The sequence below is a fragment of the Cyphomyrmex costatus genome, unplaced genomic scaffold (assembly GCF_001594065.2).
Source record: "Cyphomyrmex costatus isolate MS0001 unplaced genomic scaffold, Ccosl1.0 scaffold137, whole genome shotgun sequence".
NCBI classification, from domain to species: domain Eukaryota; kingdom Metazoa; phylum Arthropoda; class Insecta; order Hymenoptera; family Formicidae; genus Cyphomyrmex; species Cyphomyrmex costatus.
Window position 1 is genome coordinate 1227473 of NW_017275358.1, and position 18266 is coordinate 1245738.

The window sequence follows — 18266 nt, forward strand, 5'->3', positions numbered from 1 at the left end:
ATTTTACTGAATTTCTGATAATATATTGTATATAAAATAAAATATATATATAGGTTATATGTATACAAAGAAATGTAAAGTAAAATAAACTGATCTAATGTTGAATATCTAAATTATAAAGACTCTCTTATACATTTCTCTTTGTAATTTCAAGTATAAAGAATATTTTACAGATTTTAAAGGTATAATATATATCTACATATTATATGTTGTATGATAAAATAAAAAATATTGTTGTCATATAAGAGAAGGTAAAAAGTAAATAGGTATAGACTGATCCAGTGTTAATGTAAAAAAACTTAATAAATTTTTCGCTTGCTTTTTGCAGTGCAAATTATAATAAATAACGGTCTATAACAAACTAAATGGATTTAATATTGTTCTTAAATGTATAATATAAATGAGAACATATAAAAGTGAAAAACTAAAGTGTCGTCCTTGAAAATAGACCGTGTCTGTTTGCTAAATAATTCAAAAATTCAGTGATGGATTTGTTGGCTGGGCAACAAATAAAAACGCATTTTAGACCAGCGTTAAAATTAATAAATTTTGCTCGTTTTTTGCAGTACAAATTACAATAAATAACGGTCTATATCGAGCTAAATGGATTTAATATTGTTCTTAAATTTATAATATAAATGAGAACATATAAAAGTGAAGAACTAAAGTGTCTGTTTTCAAGGACGACACTTTACTTTTTAACTTTTATGTTCTCACTTATATTATAAATTTAAGAACAATATTAAATCCATTTAGCTCGATATAGACTGTTATTTATTGTAATTTGCAATGTAAAAAAATATCTAAATTAAAAACTCTTATACATTTCTATTTATAATTTTATTTATACTACGAAAAACATTTTACTTAATCAGAAAATATATATATTATATAATAGAATCAATAAACATTATCGCAAATGAGTAAAAATAGATATAAACCGATTCAGTATTGATTAAATATCTAAAATTGTGACAGAAGACATCATTAAGTCATCTTTTAGAGGTAAAATCTGTCTTATAACTTGATATTAAACTTTTTGTTGTCTGAGTACTGACTCTTCGTATCCTTTTATATATATATATATATATATATATGTGTGTATGTATGTGTGTATATATGTAGAGAACAGTCACGTCTGTAGAGTATGACCGGTATAACCGACTTCAATCGCGACTAACAATCAGATGAAATAGAGATAAAAGCGTAATGTGTCGCGAGCAGACAGCCGCAATGAAAATTCACCACAGGCCTGTTCGATCATGTCACGAACAGACAAGGGAGAAAAATCAATTTCCAAGTGGTCAATATCAGCCTCATTATCGATTGACGGTCGCCGAACGGGACGGAACTACCCATTGCATACGGGGCGTTTATTTCTCTGCAAACAGTCTCGCAGGTATCCAGGACGTTCCAGAGGACGTCTCATCGTTCGACGTGACGTATTAGTAGGTCGTACAAAGCTGTCATCGCGTACTTACATCGGAAATCCTAGATATCCTTTCCACGGACGGCTTCAGGAGGAATCCGATCGACGTCGGCTCGCAACGTCGACAGACGTCAATGGGACGCAAACCGCTTGGCTGGACTCTCGAGGAACCGCTCTCGCGGTAACTCCGGCGAGCTCACGTTCCAGGACTCGGTCGACCGTGTGCGAGAAATTTCTATCGCGAGTTCAGAAGCGATACCTAGGAAGTCGTGTCGCCCGCCACCGGCGATCCGGAATTAATGGGCGAACTTCCGCAAAGTAGTTCCGCGTTCCGGTCATTGTCATGGCAACCGGCAGCGGAGGGATACACAGACCTTCCGTCCTCGTGGGGGAATCAGGAGAAGGCTCCTTCCCCTTCCCCCGACCGCCGAAATCCATACTCCGCGATGATCCACGACGATTCACGATGATCCACGATGACTCACGATGATCACCGATCGCGAAAAAAATGGCGGCATTCGTGCCGGCGAATTCCGCTGTCGCTTACTCCAGCTTACTCGCTTGGTGATTATAGAATCGTTATGCAATATGCGACGTCAATGCAAGACGTAGTGAGATAAGAACTGAAAGTAACGACGTTGTGTTGCGAAAAATGACGAACCTGTATGACATGGAATAAACAAAGAATGTCAGACGTGCATTCCTGTGTCGCACGATCACGCATCGAATCACGCTTATAAAAACTTACCGATCGTGACAAGGAAAATTTACATACAACCGAAGGTAAAATATTTCACAGAAAGCATATTTAAATTAGAACTTAATGTAGAAATTGCAAAAGAAAAAAACAGAAAATTTATAGTGCCCAAAAATCATTCCTTGCATATTCGCATTAAATGCACTTAAACACGATCGAGTTCATGAAGATTCATAGAATAATAATTTTACAGAATTAATCGGTAATTTTCATACAATCAAGAAAGATTCATTCTTCACACATCCATACTCTTAGAGATGTAATTACAAGAAAGAAACAGACAAAAAGTAAGCTAAAAAAATATGTTTGAGGTCAGAACATTATCGCGAGTTTAATTTTAAAATATACTTATATACGTATATAAAAAAAAGAATCTATTTTATGCTGGATTACAGCTGACAATACTGACGAAAATCTCAACTTTGCTTAAGAATTCGCGCCTTTAGAGTCCACCATGTCTACACCTGTCACGGTTTGTTTTTTTTTTTGCTGCAGAATGAGGTTCGACGAAGGACTCTCATTGCATACCTTTGTGATCACATCACACGCTTGAGACTTGACAATTACACGTTTCACGCGGGATTACACTGAGGCCTTCACTCCAAAGCCGGTCCAGTACATGTCCGAGCTGCTGTCATGAACGGAACAAGAATGATAAGGTTATCTAAGCGTAGGTTTCTCATTTCGTGTTATTATTTATCGCAATAACGGCGTTTTTGGATAACGAGACACATGAACGAATAAAAACGAGTTCAGAGAGACCGACAGGCTGCTCCGTTCTATCCTTCCACGATGACGGAACACGAGCAGAACGCTATGTTCGTCCGGGTGGCATCGGCGTTCTTTTATGGCCTGTCATCATTCATGATAACGGTCGTCAACAAAACCATCCTCACGTCGTACGCCTTCCCGTCCTTCCAAGTGCTGGGGATCGGCCAGATGCTCGCGACGATATTGGTCCTATTCTTCGCCAAGAGGCTGCGCTATGTTGAGTTCCCTAATCTGGAGGTGACGACCTTCGCCAAGATATGGCCGTTGCCGCTGATATACATTGGCAACATGATATTCGGCCTGGGTGGCACCAAGCAGCTAAGCCTACCGATGTTCACCGCCCTGAGGAGATTCAGTATTCTCATGACAATGATCGCTGAGTACTACATCCTCGGTATCAAGGCGCGCCTGTCCATACAACTGAGTGTTTACACTATGATCCTAGGCGCAGTGGTAGCAGCACTCAACGACCTTGCCTTCAATCTCGAAGGCTATGTTTTTATCCTATTGAACGATTTTTTTACTGCCGCTAATGGTGTATATATGAAAAAGAAGCTAGATTCTAAGGAATTAGGAAAGTACGGACTGATGTATTATAATTCTTTGTTTATGCTCGGACCAACGGTCCTTATGGCCTGGTGGATGGGCGATATAGACCTGGCATTAAAGTTTCCCAATTGGACAAATCCACTGTTTCTTCTGCAGTTTGTATTGTCGTGCATAATGGGTTTTATCCTATCGTACAGTACACTCCTCTGTACACTGTATAATTCTGCGCTGACGACTACTATAATCGGATGCCTGAAAAATATATGCGTGACGTATCTCGGCATGGTGATTGGTGGAGACTATATATTTTCGTTGTTGAACTTTGTAGGATTAAATTTAAGTGTGATAGGTAGCTTAGTATATACTTGGGTAACGTTTCGTAAAAGAGAGAGTCTGCAGCCAAAGTATACATTGTTGACTGAATCTCAGGCCAGTAAGATACAAGCCATATGATTGTAAATTTTTATGCTATAAGAACGTGACTCTGTATAATACAAAGCGCTGTACAAAGAACAATTTAATAACAAGTTAAAATCTATGTTCCTTTCTTCTGAATGATGACAGGGTGATGTGTACATGACAAATAGCTGTTATAAATATTTCTGTTCCTTATATCAAAAGGTGCTTTTTAACTTATTTAAGTTAGGAAGCGTAGAATGATATCGACAACCTATCTGTAATATGTACCAAAGTAAAATTGTCATGTTACCAGATAAGTATTATGTTAATTACAAAAGCAGATCAATTAGGGTACGACGTTGCCATAAAGTTAGATATTAATCTAATTATATGTACTAATCTGTACATACTTGACGGATACTTTATAATGGAAATAAATTTTATTTATTAACTGACAACACAGTTTCAGACCTTACTTTCCTCACTCGGTTTCAGGCCGTTTCGCGACCGCCTGCGAGGCGTTCCTGGAGGATTATGCCAAGCACCATGTATCCTTATCCCCCCTGCAGCGTGTGCTTCTTACAATGGGCTCGGCAGCTATATCGTTGACGAATCCATCTCGAGGTGACATGATAGCGTGTTTCGGAGAAACCTCCGGTAAAAACGCTCTCATGCATTGTCATCAACAGATGAAGAATATGAGCGAGGGTCAACGTATACTTACACAAAAGCCACGCATTAATACATCCACCATCGACCTTTCTTACCTCAGAGACCTGCCGCCTGGGACTGTGGGCAGGACGTATCGCGATTTCTTGGATGACAACGTAAGATGAATCTTATCATCTGCACAGGAAAAAATTATATATTAACAGCCAATGACAATCTAATTGAAAATAGTTTATTAATTCAATGACAGTATTAATTAAACAAATATGCCATACTTTTATTTTAATTGTTATTGTAATTTTAATTGTAAAAATGTTATTTTATTAATACTGCCATTGAATTAAGAAGATTAATTTTCAATTAGACTACTGTTAGTAAGTACTGTTAATAACACTTTTTTCTGGAGAACAGCCAAAGCAAAATGTAATGCCATGTTTTCCTGAGTGAGCCATATAATTGCAGAATGTATCACCGGACGATAGATCTGCAGTACAATTTGTCGATGATATCGAGCTAGCCTATGTGATGCAACGATACCGAGAAGTGCACGATATTCTTCATGCTATGCTTCTAATGCCAACGACGATGCTAGGAGAGGTATCAATTAAGTGGGTAGAGGCTTTACAGACACATTTACCAATGTGCATAACTGGCGCAATATTTGGAGCTAGTCGACTACGTCCTAGGTAAACCTGTGAACTATCTTTCTAAAATAGCTTGTAATTGTCATTAGTATATTATGCTTATTTTGCATCGTGTAACATTTCAGACAGAGACAATTGTACTTAGACCATTATCTCTTGTGGTCTACAAATATCGGATTGAACGCAAAATTCTTACTAGGGATATATTTCGAGGAGCGCTGGGAACAGTCCCTCGAGGATTTTCATAGAGAAATGAATATTGTACGTCTTATATGAAATTGTAATTTGTGAGAATCAAGATTATAATAATTGTTAATCAATTTATAAATAATTATTTGTTAGAGAGAGAGTGTTGTGTTATTTAGTTATTAATTATTATGTGCAAGATAAAGTTTTGGTTACTCCGAAGTTAAACTCGTTAAAACGTTTTTGTCAATATTAAATAAATCTAAAGAAATTACTAATATACATACACATAAATAAGATTAGATCGGATCTGCGTTTGAAAACAACACATAGGATTGATATTACAAATTTGATTTAATTAAACGTTACATCTGTTATAAACATATATAATCTAAAATTGTACGTTTACCATAATCGTTATTATCATCGTTGTTGTTTCCAATAATCGTAGTTGTGATTCTCTCTTTTGCTCTTTTGCTCTTTTTTTATCGTTTTCTTAGGTAACATTGTTATTATATACGAGGTGTACCTTAAAATGGAAGTATGCTTTAGAGATCTAACTATAACCATTTGAACACAAAATATTCATACAAAGTTACATTCTGAAACATATCCTTTCTAAATTATCACTATTTGGCACACAAAAGTTGTTAAAATACAATCTTATTCTTAAATTGGAAGAATTAATAACACGATTCGTTAAAGAGAGCACCCTCGTTCCAAATACATCCCGAATTATGTATTTCCTAATAAAATTGGAAATGACTTAGCTTAAGAGATACATATATATAAGAAAGATATATATGAAGATTATTTATATTTAAAAATCTTGCGCCACTGCGAAATTTGATTAAAGATCCAACGATTCGCCTTCTTCGTAAGATAGATAAGCTGAATCGATTAATACGAGTACATCGTGATATTATTTCGTAAAATAAGTAGATACATATAAATAGGTGAGCAAAACTGATTGTCATTCTTCGACGTAATTGAGTATTACGCTCGCTTATGCCGATTTTTTTACTTATATTATTTTACTTCGGCTACATGCAACGAATTCTGACGATATAAAGTTTTCAGCCGATAAAATGCGACTAAAGCTTTGCGCAAAATCTGCAATAAACTCGAGCAAAACTGCAACAAGTTTCGTTGGAAAGCTTGTTCACGTCGTCATTTTACTGCGTTCGGCTACCTAGACAATAGATATAGAAGAAATGGAACGATATTTTTTAACAGTAAAAACGATAATGAGTATCACATATGTGTATATATATAATATATATATGTATAAGCGTAGGAAAGATATGTAAAGTAATAAATTAGTAAATAGATGAATCTCTCTTGCTCGCGAAATCACGTATTTCTCGTGGAATACTGATTGTTACGGAAATAATCATTGAAAGATTTATTTTCAGATTATTTCTTGACATACGCGTAGAAGATTGTACGAGAAACTTGCGATTATCCGCCGCATTGAATCTTTATCATTACGTTATTAGCCTACCCTTATTTATATAATCAAAATTAGATAAATCTAGTTGAGCAGTAATTTTAGTGGCCAAAGAGCATCCTACATTGTCGTGTTTAGGCATTTACGACTTCTCGATTCGATTCAATTCACGAATTAATTCGAGCCACTTGCGAAAGCGATTAAGAAAGAGTTCAGGATGCTTCTTAGCTGATTGTAATCGATTTGGTCCGCGCCGCCGCTGCTGCTGGAGCATGGATCGTTTTTCGTATTCTCTTTCGGCAGAGATGCGTTCACATTTGCATACACTTAATCCAGAGTCAGCTTCTTGAGGTAGCAGTAAATCTCCTGGAAACTGGGTCGATCCTCCGCAAGTTTGCACCAACATCGCAGCATCAGCCGGTACAGATCATCCGTGCACAACATCGGCTGCTCGAGAATTCGCGGACATTTCTTCTTACTGCCGTTGTCCAATGCCGAGTACCATAGGCCACAGTTCTCTAACACCTGTTCTGAAGTCATGTCGGCGTACGGTACATCTTCGCAGCGCGTTAACACTTCCCAAACCGTCACGCCATACGACCAAACATCGGATTGACAGCTTTGTTTTCTCTAAATATGGACAAAAAATATTATTCTCATTAAATGGTATCTACAAAATTTCCGGATAAAATGATCAAATGTCTCAATTTTTTTAACATTTCTTTTTTTTTCTCAAAACAATCCTTTAGATTATATTATTTTATTTGAAAAAATGACACATGAATGACTGAAGACTGAATTAAACAAGATTCTTTGCTTTTCTTTTCGAAATCTATTTAATTAAAAGATAAACAACTACCGATAAGACCGCTTCCCATGCCATCCAACGTAATGGTATCTTCGCGTAGCATTCGTTGACGTAATATTCGTTGTCATATTTATTGCAGTACATGGCCTGATCGGATACTTTAATCAACAGATCTTTACAAACGATGCAATTCCTACAAAATGTATTGACACACAAAATAAAATACACGTACATAATACTATTACGAAATATATACATAACAAATTTATTACCTGGCTGCTAGATCACAATGTGGTACGTTCAAACTTTCGAGATATTTCATACCTGAAGCAATTTGCGTCACCAAATTCAACGAGCACTCGTAACTGTGGAATTCATTATTTCGTGAATATTTAAAAAAAAAATAGATGAAATGGCTGCGTTCAGCAGAAAAAGCAGCTTTGCAACTATTGTAAAATTTTTTAATATGGTTAGTCTTGCCCTTATAGTTTCTCACTGGATCTAAATGTATAAACTAATCATATTCAAAAATTTTACAACAGTTGCATAGCTGCTTTTTCTACTGAATGTAGCCAATCTCTGATCGAATCGTTATGCAATCTTACCTTATCTGTGTATCGCGTTCGTGACTTTTTAGAAAACTTGATAAATCCCCGAGTTCTCCATATTCGAAAATGGCACTAAAAGGTTCCTCCTCAACTATCGCGATTATCCTGGCAATATTGACATCTCGTATTTCAGCCAAGATGTGCATATCGTTCATAAAGTCCTCCCTAAAACAAAATATATTCGTATACAAAATCAAGAGCTTTGCATTGCAAACTCATTAAATAAAATGTAATATGTTTTTACCTTAAAGCGTCAACCACGCCGCGCCATAAGGACCGAACTATAACTACTTGACGGTTTAGAAGGATGCCTAGATCCGGATTTTGTATGCCTTTTGCTTCACATAAATGTACCTAAATAAGATTCACACATATTTATATTAATTTTTTTTTAATTAAATAACAAAGATATTAAACAAACATCTGAAAAAAAAGGATACCTTTAAAGCAATTTATGTTCAGAAAAGTAATCAGAAATAAGTAAAATATAGCAATAAACTCAAACGAGATTCACTCTTCACGTAAAAATTAAAATCTCCTAAAAAAATGTATATAAAATATATTTAAAGAAAAGCCTTATCTAAAGATGCCTTATTTATAGTGATTCTAAGAAAATAATCGCGCGAAAATACAAGACTCACCAAACCGAAGTTTCCTTCGCCGAGCTTATCGAGAATTCTTAATCTGTGCCGAGAGATACGCGGAACATTATAAGTCCCACGTTTGTACGACACGATCGAATCCCGAATGAGTAGCGGCGTGAAAAGACTCACAACGGGATGCTGATCGCGTCTTTTAATCTACAACATGCCGTAATACTGTATCGATTAACTGCATTGCATTAACGATCGCAAAATCGTATGAATTACCGTTATTTATATATTGCGAATCTTCTTACCGTCAAGATGTCCGTAGCCGCATAATAACTCTCATATACTCTTTGATTCATTTTTCCCGTTTGCGAGTGACTCAGTTTTTTCGACATCGTTGGCACTATACATTCCACTTCATCAGCGAAATCTTCGCTAGTTTTAGTATCTAAAAATCGAAAAATATATATACATAAGTCATGTTAATATAATGCTAGAATATAATTTGAGCAAGCATAAAAAACATTTAATTGAACATAGAAACATTATTTGACAAATGTAATAAAATGATATTTGTGTTGCAAGTTTATAAATAATTTCGTTTATTTTATTAATTAATGTTCATATTATTAAATATGAATTTAATCACGACTAAATGAAAATCAACTGATACAGGAAAATCGGGGCAAACATAAATTATTAAATGTAGACAGAATGAAATCGAGATAGAAGCAAATCGAATAAATTATTGTATTCTGTTAATTATTGGATAATGATATTATATATTGATATAAATATATTTGGATCTAATATTAAATAAAGCTCTTTGACCGTTTCTGTGATTAAATCAATATATTAGAACTAATTATTAATGTCAATAACAGACATATTATATACATGAACCTATACATACCAAAATGTTCTATTTTATAATTGGATCTCGCTTCACATTTGACATATGGTCGCGGGGATATTTTATTAATTTTCTCATAAATACTATGTTGCTCGCTCGTATCGACATCACCGAATTTGTAATCATTGTTTGAAGTAATTTTGCTTTTCAACGATAATCGAGATTGTGATAGATTGTTTATCACGATCGGTGTGGGTAATTTGATATCCTTCGTATTGATCGTGATACCAGGCGCTGGTGAGCCACATAATAATGCGGTATGCTTTTGCAATAGAGCTACTTTGTTGCGACCTCTTTGTTTTATTAGAAAGATCGTACAACCCAAAAAAAAGACAATTATAGTCAATGCAGCACTAATTAGTCCAATATATGTTGGCGAATTGTTCACGGGAAAAGCATCTGGCGTTAAGTTCGACTCGTTTAACACCAACGTTGTTTCATTTAAGTCAGTTTTCGGTTTTTCCATCATTATACCTCCATGTTGAATATTAATCTTCCTCCCATCGCCAGCTTCTCCTTTGATCTTGTTGTCAGTTTCAATTTCTAGGTCGCCAATCTCCCCTTTAATCTCTTTATCCTCGATCTGTTTCATTCTCCCGATTTGATCCTGATTGATTACTTGGGATATATTCTCGTTATTATTCGCATATATCCATGACAAATGTGCCAATGCTCCGTCAGTGTTGTTCTTTGCATCTGGAACTAAATTAAAAAATAATACATTTTGAATACAGCTTGAATATGTAGGTATAGTAATAAAATCAGTATCAATGAAATCAAATCGTACCTGTCTCAAACGTAATCTCGCTTAGCAGCAACCATTTTGATTGAGGTTTTATGTCCATCTTGACAAATTTGCCGAATCTTGATTGCAATGGAATAGATATCACGATGCTTTTTTTACTTTTGCCATCCTTTTTATTACTGTTACTAGAAATAATATTGATCTTAGGCTCATTAAACATTTGAAACGTTTCCGGTGTTTCGTGATATTCCTTGCCATCCGATGAAAACCAAAAGTTGATTATGGAGAACATCTAAAAATTATTAAATTTAAAACAAGTTTGTTACTACATTAAAAAACTTATTTCGAATAATTACGCACCTCAATACTTAGATCGGGCAGATTGGCTACATGAATTGTACAATTTCTAAATTTCCGAGAAAATTGGAATTCAAAGAATAATTCTATATTATCTCGATCATGCCATCCGACCCAGTTGGTTACTCTATTGGATTCCAGGATTTCTATTTCGTTACCGACTATGCCGTCGGTTAATTGTCCTAGACCGTTTAACATTAAATTCTCAATTTCCGTGCCGTCGTATGACGTATCCTCAACATTACACCCATTAGGTCCATCTGTATCAGCTTTAGGCGCGGTATAACTAGCAATGTCTTCTGCATAAACAATGTAAAAAGTATTTTATTTATTTCGATCTATTATTGTTTTTAAATCCGTATTTCTCTACATATAAAATTTCTAATATTTTTGAACTTTATAGTGCTACCAATTATATTATTTTCATAAAAATTAGATGCATTTAAAACTGTATTGAACACAGTCACAACTGTAACGTTCATAAGGAATCCATAGCGCGTGTTAGGGTTGTAAAAATAAATTACTTGAGATTTTTAAAATGATTATGAAAACATGTTAGTGCATATTATATAAGATTGAAAATTAAAAAATAAGTATTATATTTATATGTTTTGCGCGTAATGTCAAAAAAGAAAAATTTCTCTTAAAACTATCTCCAATACATTAGATGCAAGAAATATATTTTTAATAACTTTTTTTATACAATATGTGCATTAATATATGTGTTCGTAATCATTTAAAAAATCCCATGTAGTTCATTTTTGGATGAACCTCAGATACATAAAATATGCTATATACAAATGATCATTAAGATTAAAAGTAAACCGTTACATTTTTATCATAAAAAATTTATATAAAAAACTTTATATATACAAAGAAATAAAAATATAATATAAACGTAAAAAAAATAGCATATGTATAACACTTACGATTCCAGATACAGCCGTAAATCTCGACACGCATACATACAGTGCGAGGATGCTGACTGTAAGGAACAAATCTCACTCGACTTGCTACGAATGGTAAATCTAACTTCTGTTTTTCAACTAGATATGTATTGCTATTGCCACGTAGAACCTAAAATATAAATATAATGGAATGTCAGTATAATTAAATTTTCTGCCCTCGATAAGTACTAGAAAAATTCTTATTTTTTGAACAAACAAATTCATTTTTTACGACGCGACGAATCACTGAAATTCACGAGAGGGAGACATAAAGGTCATGATCCTCCTTCATGGAATCTCCTTTTTTAAAAATATTTGTAGCAAAATGTTGTGTATATTTTTAATATTTTTTTAATTAATTAATTTCGATATTCTAAAACTATTTTTTGAGGAATTCGTAGATATAAAAAAAAAACATAAATTTCATGCTTCTTATTTTGTGTAAATATAATTAAAAAAATGTTTTACGAATTATATTTAAACAATACTTTTTAAATGTAATAATTTAAATAATAATTTTTAATTAACTCTTTAAAAAAATTCGCTTATGCGCCAATGGCTTTTCTCTTGACAAATTTTTGAATCTCAGTCAATACGAAATTAATCTTAGAAAGTTATTGATTTTTTATAACAAATTTATAATCCAAAAGTTATTGATTCTTAAGTTAAGAAATTAAATCTAAATTAATATAGTTTTCCAAAAAGAGTTTGAAGAGCGATATTTTGCGAACTTTCTAATTGCAAATTATTTCAATCTTTATAAATTAATCTTTATTTTAATAATCGGACATACCTTGTTCCCTCTTAAATCTTTGTACTGATGCCACTTTTCGTGCCGTCGATATTCTAGAAAAAATGCCTCGGCATATTCTTGACCTTGACCATTACCGAATCTTCCCTGGGTCTCGGTCCATGTAATAAGGTGATCTCTCGTCAGATCGATTTCCAGGTATTCGCGTATGGCGCTACTAATTTGAGCCTTTGGACACCAAGCACCACCGTTCTTTTCCTGCCGTATTCTATAAATATTCGTATATATCATTGCAATGGCTGTACATAATAATTATCCATGTTTTCGTATTAATTTCTGTACCTCGCATTTTGAGGGCCGACGGATTTCATCTCGTAACTAGAGGACGCAGTGATTGCTTCGTCTGGGATTTTTCCTTCTTCCATGCCAAGTGGAAGAATACATTTTTCTAAAATTATGATCATCATTACATATTTGGAATATTTCAGAGTTGAAGTGAATATATGTATATAATTCACACATATTCTTTACACATTTATAAAGATATCGAATATTTGATACAAAATTAAATGTTATAACTTGGCTTTTGTGATTATTACTTGTGTAAACATTATATAAATAAAATAGTACAATTATATATATATGTATATATATTTATGGACAAATAACTAAAAAATGCATTTATTATTTATATTTTTACTTAGGTTTGCTTCTTTGTCGTTATTATTAATTAATTAAAATTATCTCATTTACGTATGCCGTTAATCAGTCTTTGATAATTATATAATGAGTACAAATTATAATTTTTTCAAAAATTTAAAGATTGAAGGGAGAGTAAAAATTTTGTGTCAAAAGACACCATATGAGTCCTGTAAATTCAATATATGAAAATTATTCTATATATAAAATCTTCTATATATAATAATTATTATATATATAATTATTCTATATAAGTCTACATAAATATCTAAATATTGTAAAATAAATGTTACCCCACGCATACGAAAGGATTGATAACGAAGTAAAGTAATGAAGGCCAACTTACCGAGAGTGTTCCCAACAAATCCCTTCGCGTACCAGCTGAACAGAATCTAAATATTGTAAAATAAATGTTACCCCACGCATACGAAAGGATTGATAACGAAGTAAAGTAATGAAGGCCAACTTACCGAGAGTGTTCCCAACAAATCCCTTCGCGTACCAGCTGAACAGTATTAGGACTCTTATCAAAAGGCGTACGGTCTCCATGATATGTTGCGATAACGCGACGCGTACCGATACTCCGAGCACATTTATAAATCATAATACAGCTCGAGGAACTCTCTCATCCCCCCGTTATTTTCGCAGGGAGAACACCGCGCGATGCGCTGTCTTTTTATCCAGAAGAACAAATGCAATTTTACGAAACGGCGACAGCCGCGAGATACGATGCAGCTTTTCGCTCTCGCACAGGGTGGGGATGTTGATACACGGCGTAGCTTAACCCGGCTGTTGTCTCTGCGCAACAAGTATGGAACGATCAATATGCGTTATTTCACGGGTGAGCAAAATTCGTACGTGTTTCATAATTTATTTCCTATCTTTTTTTCCACCCCTCTTTTATCTTTTTTGCCGAGCGCGTCTGATCCCATCTCAGGAAAGATTGTTAAGAGATGCCCGCGTTAAGCAGAAAAGATTCCCTTTTTGATCTTCAACAGAGTGTATACAGCTATACATTGTCCTTACCGTTCGGGGGATGCTGCCGACGCTCCGAGGCCAGCCTCATAATTTTAAATGGAACACGTGCGTCGCGTTAATAATAAGCTCCTTTTGCTCGTTGAGTTTGGCGCTTTAACTGCTCCGCTCGACTCGTATTTTCGCGTCTCTATCGCCCGATGCAGAATGACTGTTCAACAGTGCTCACGATGTATCTCGATCCCGCACATCTCCGCAATATTTTTGCGAGCGAGGGATGACTGATAGCCGCGACATTGCTCTCCACGATCACTGCGATATTAGGGGAGGAAAGGACTTTTCGGGGATGTTACGTGATAACGTCGAGGGGTGTGACGTTCCGACAACCAATGGCGATAGTGGTAGTGTTTCACTGCGCAAAATCATAAAATTTCCGATAATCGAGATATTTTTCCCCACAATACGAGCCTCGACAAAAGCTTCACATAAGCTCGAAATGCGTCAACCTTTTTCGAAACAAAATACACCATTAATTTAATATTATATTCAATTCGATATATATTGATATATTTACACACGATTTCATACACAGTAACTGTCCCTATTATCGTGTTTTCGTATCTAAATAAGCCATATATATATAAAAAAATCAGCATAACAAAAAAATTTTTTTAGTTAAATTATTAATGTATATAATACATAACTTATATGTTAAAATGAAGAGCTGATTTTTTAATTTGTCTTATCTGGAGTTGGGTGTGACAGAAGGGACGGGGGGAGCACAACAAAAATTTCGCTATTCAAAATCTCTTTATAAACTTTCACATCAGGATATAACAGAATAAGGAACAGCAAAATCCTAATATAATAAATTCTTATAAATATTTTCGTTTAACTTGTTGAAATACTTAAAGCAAATATTGATAGATACATACTACAAAAATTACTTTTACAATGAATTCATCCATAAGTGACCAGTGTTCAAAGTTTCAGCAATATCTCGAAATGCACATGCAATAGTTACTAAACTTAAATTTAATTATAAACGATTTTGTTGCATCGTAGAATGCAAATACGTTTTCAACCTTCTCAAGGCAGAAAAAAAAACACTGATTATTATCAACAATAGTTATATTTTCAAAAAATATTTCATGTGTGGAATTCCATACATGAAAAATTCTGATATATGTGTGGCGTACACTCCCCATAAAAGTCAGCGTCCATGTGTTAAATTAGTGCAAATAGGTACACAAATTGAAGGCACATTAATAGGGCCATCCGTTCTTAGAGGAGTACATTAATAAGAACAAAAACATTACAAAATTTTAATATTTTTAGATTAAAAAATATTATGAAAAAAAAAATTGAAAAACTGATATTGATTTCAAGTAAACATATTTTGAGCTACATTTAGATAATAATTACACACTAATAGGGACAGATACATATGTACATTAAATTTATAAGTGTTTTGTCATAAACATATAAACGATAGATTTATTGTATATATGTGCGCGCGCGCGCACACACACGCACACACACACACACACACACACATACAATATATATTAATTCTAATGATAGAGTAAGAAGCAAGAAACCTATCATGTGATGAAAGGAGGTATTCTAAAGCATGTAAAACTAAAATATTTTTTAATTTATTAATAAACTTTATACCTCCGCAACATTTTTTATTCTATATTTTCTACGTACTTATACTATATTTTCTCATTTCTGTGCAATAATGCCGTTTTTTGTACAATTGGTAATATCTGTTTACGTGTTACCTTCACATTTCCTTGTTTGTACAAATAGAGGCTACATTTCTCTTCTCGAATTTCTTTAATTAATTTGAGATTTAGAGATGGCTGAGTAGATTCAAGCAACGCTTGAATTATCTGTAAATATGAAATAAAAATGTGTGCACATACTGAGACAATTTGGCACAACAATTATGTTAAATAATACTCACATTGTTCGCCAATTGATTACACAATGTTGAAAATATTGCAATATCTCTAGCTACACGTTCTCTGTTGACGTCCTGCCCAATAAGAACAACGACATTACAATTTCTTTCATTAGCAAACCGTTCAACAACCTCTTTTGCATTTTCCCGCACAAGAAATTCCTATAAAATTTGTTGTAAATTGTTATATTTTATAAATTGATTTAAAAAATTAGTTTACATTAATAATAAAATAATTCTAAATAACGCACCTCTACTAAAAGGGAAAATCCAACGAGAGGTATTCTATTCGTTACTTTTAGATCTTTAATCATAAGTTCTTCAAGAGTCAAATCACTGATGTCTGTTTTTGCATGCATAATCTTTTTAAATATATCAGTTCGGTCGGATATAAGTCTACCTATTTGCTCTAGAGTATTTAGTACATCAACATCAGTAGCAGTTGCTCGACCAGCTTCATCAGACATATTATAAGTGTCGATCAATATCGGACCTGCAGAAAATGTTGAATACTATATAATAAAAGTTTTGCGTTTTTGTATTAATAATCTTTTATAAAAAAATATATATATATTTACCTCGCAAGAGACTCGAGAGTTGTATATCTAGCATATCTGGATTCTTCTGTAGGACATTCCGTGCAACAAGAGTGGCACAGCTTCCAACAATTTCTATATTTAATGGTATATTAGGCCATGACCAGGCTGGATCCAATGGGCGATGATCAATGATCATTACAACTGAAGGCTTCAACTCGACATCTTCGTCAGCAAGAATATGATGATCAACTAAAATCAGCTCCAGCTTCTTGTTGGCATCATTCTGTATATTTTGCAAATCAATCTGATCTCTGTCAAGAGTATAATGAAATAGCACAACACTCAAATTGGTCACGTTCTGTAGACTCAACTGTTACAGAGCAAATCTGTGAGCAATTGCTGTTACTGGATGATCTAAAAGATAACAATGAGCATTCATCGATCTGCTCTGCAACAGTTGAGTCTGCTGAACGTGACCATTGCTTTCTAGAAGCCCAGGCTTACCTGAACGTTAACAAGTTCAGTGGGATGTTATGAGACTTCAGGCTGTAAACAACTTCTGTCTTAATACGAAATTCTTTTTCGGGGATATTCATGACTGGTATTACGGCAATATCGGTAAATCTATGTCTCTCGGTATCACTATACTCTAATAATCCTTGGATCAAAGTACATATAGCAGAATCCAAGTCGCATGTTGGATTTCCCAAGACGACACGAATTGTTTGATACACTGACAACCTGGACTGCAATAAAATATAAATAAAATAGATTTAATGTAAAATAATAAGTATTCTGGATTATGTGTAAAAAATGATTACCAATGCGATTTTTGAGGCGTTAAGAAACACTTCCATAACTCTGTGTTTGTATCCAATTTCCTGCTGTTCTTTTTTCTCTTATGGATAGTAATTTATTCTTCGATTTCGTTCTTTTAAGTTATTATCACGGATTTATAGGAGTTATGCGCCTTCAAGGAGTTTCGGTGGTTATACGTTATATGTCTCGCAGCTTAAAAATCAATAAAATTAAGCTTATTTGACGCGTCTTTGCTCGAAACGAAAGAATCTGGCAGAAATCAGCAGAAATAAGCGTCGTTCTGTCGTATAAACCGAGATGAAGTTGACAACTATTGAGATTAGGAAATCTGTCATACCGACTGCATGTATCGCTATATGTGGCTATATATACGTGCATGAGTTATAAAGGTTTCTCTCTGGTTATAATAACGTGTGCTAGCAGAGAGAAGCATGAGAGCGGCCATCTTCTTCTTGTAAATTCTTGCCCGCGATTTAGATGCAACTTTATTTTGAAGCGCCTCTATGTCCACAAAACGTGGACGTTGAACTATGTAGCCAATGTCCACGATCGTGTCGGTAATGTCCACAATTTTTGGTTCGAATCTTCCCTATATCTATGATTTTTTTGGTCCGAATCTTCCCTATGTACATGATTATCGGTCAAAGAAATTATATAACCTCTTTGTTATCGGTCCATTAGACAGACAAAGA

At 34.2% G+C, this 18266-nt stretch overlaps 2 protein-coding genes across 2 annotated transcripts; one reads left to right on the top strand and one right to left on the bottom strand.

The window, feature by feature from the left end:
- The first annotated feature begins 2880 nt into the window (after positions 1-2880).
- On the top strand, positions 2881-5556 carry LOC108782894 (UDP-sugar transporter UST74c). Its single transcript, XM_018551288.1, has 4 exons — positions 2881-3950; positions 4361-4732; positions 5037-5260; positions 5344-5556. Exons 1-4 carry the CDS (start codon positions 2979-2981, stop codon positions 5492-5494), a joined length of 1719 nt encoding a protein of 572 aa, XP_018406790.1. The 5' UTR covers positions 2881-2978; the 3' UTR covers positions 5495-5556.
- A 1111-nt stretch (positions 5557-6667) lies between these two features.
- On the bottom strand, positions 6668-17899 carry LOC108782910 (uncharacterized). Its single transcript, XM_018551307.1, has 19 exons — positions 17577-17899; positions 17260-17501; positions 16795-17066; positions 16468-16709; positions 16220-16378; positions 16028-16145; positions 12916-13021; positions 12616-12841; positions 11805-11952; positions 10879-11174; positions 10561-10810; positions 9774-10475; positions 9169-9308; positions 8912-9070; positions 8515-8624; positions 8268-8435; positions 7935-8027; positions 7714-7855; positions 6668-7484 (listed from the first exon to the last, which is right to left on the bottom strand). Exons 1-19 carry the CDS (start codon positions 17610-17612, stop codon positions 7182-7184), a joined length of 3912 nt encoding a protein of 1303 aa, XP_018406809.1. The 5' UTR covers positions 17613-17899; the 3' UTR covers positions 6668-7181.
- Between the last annotated feature and the right edge of the window lie 367 nt (positions 17900-18266).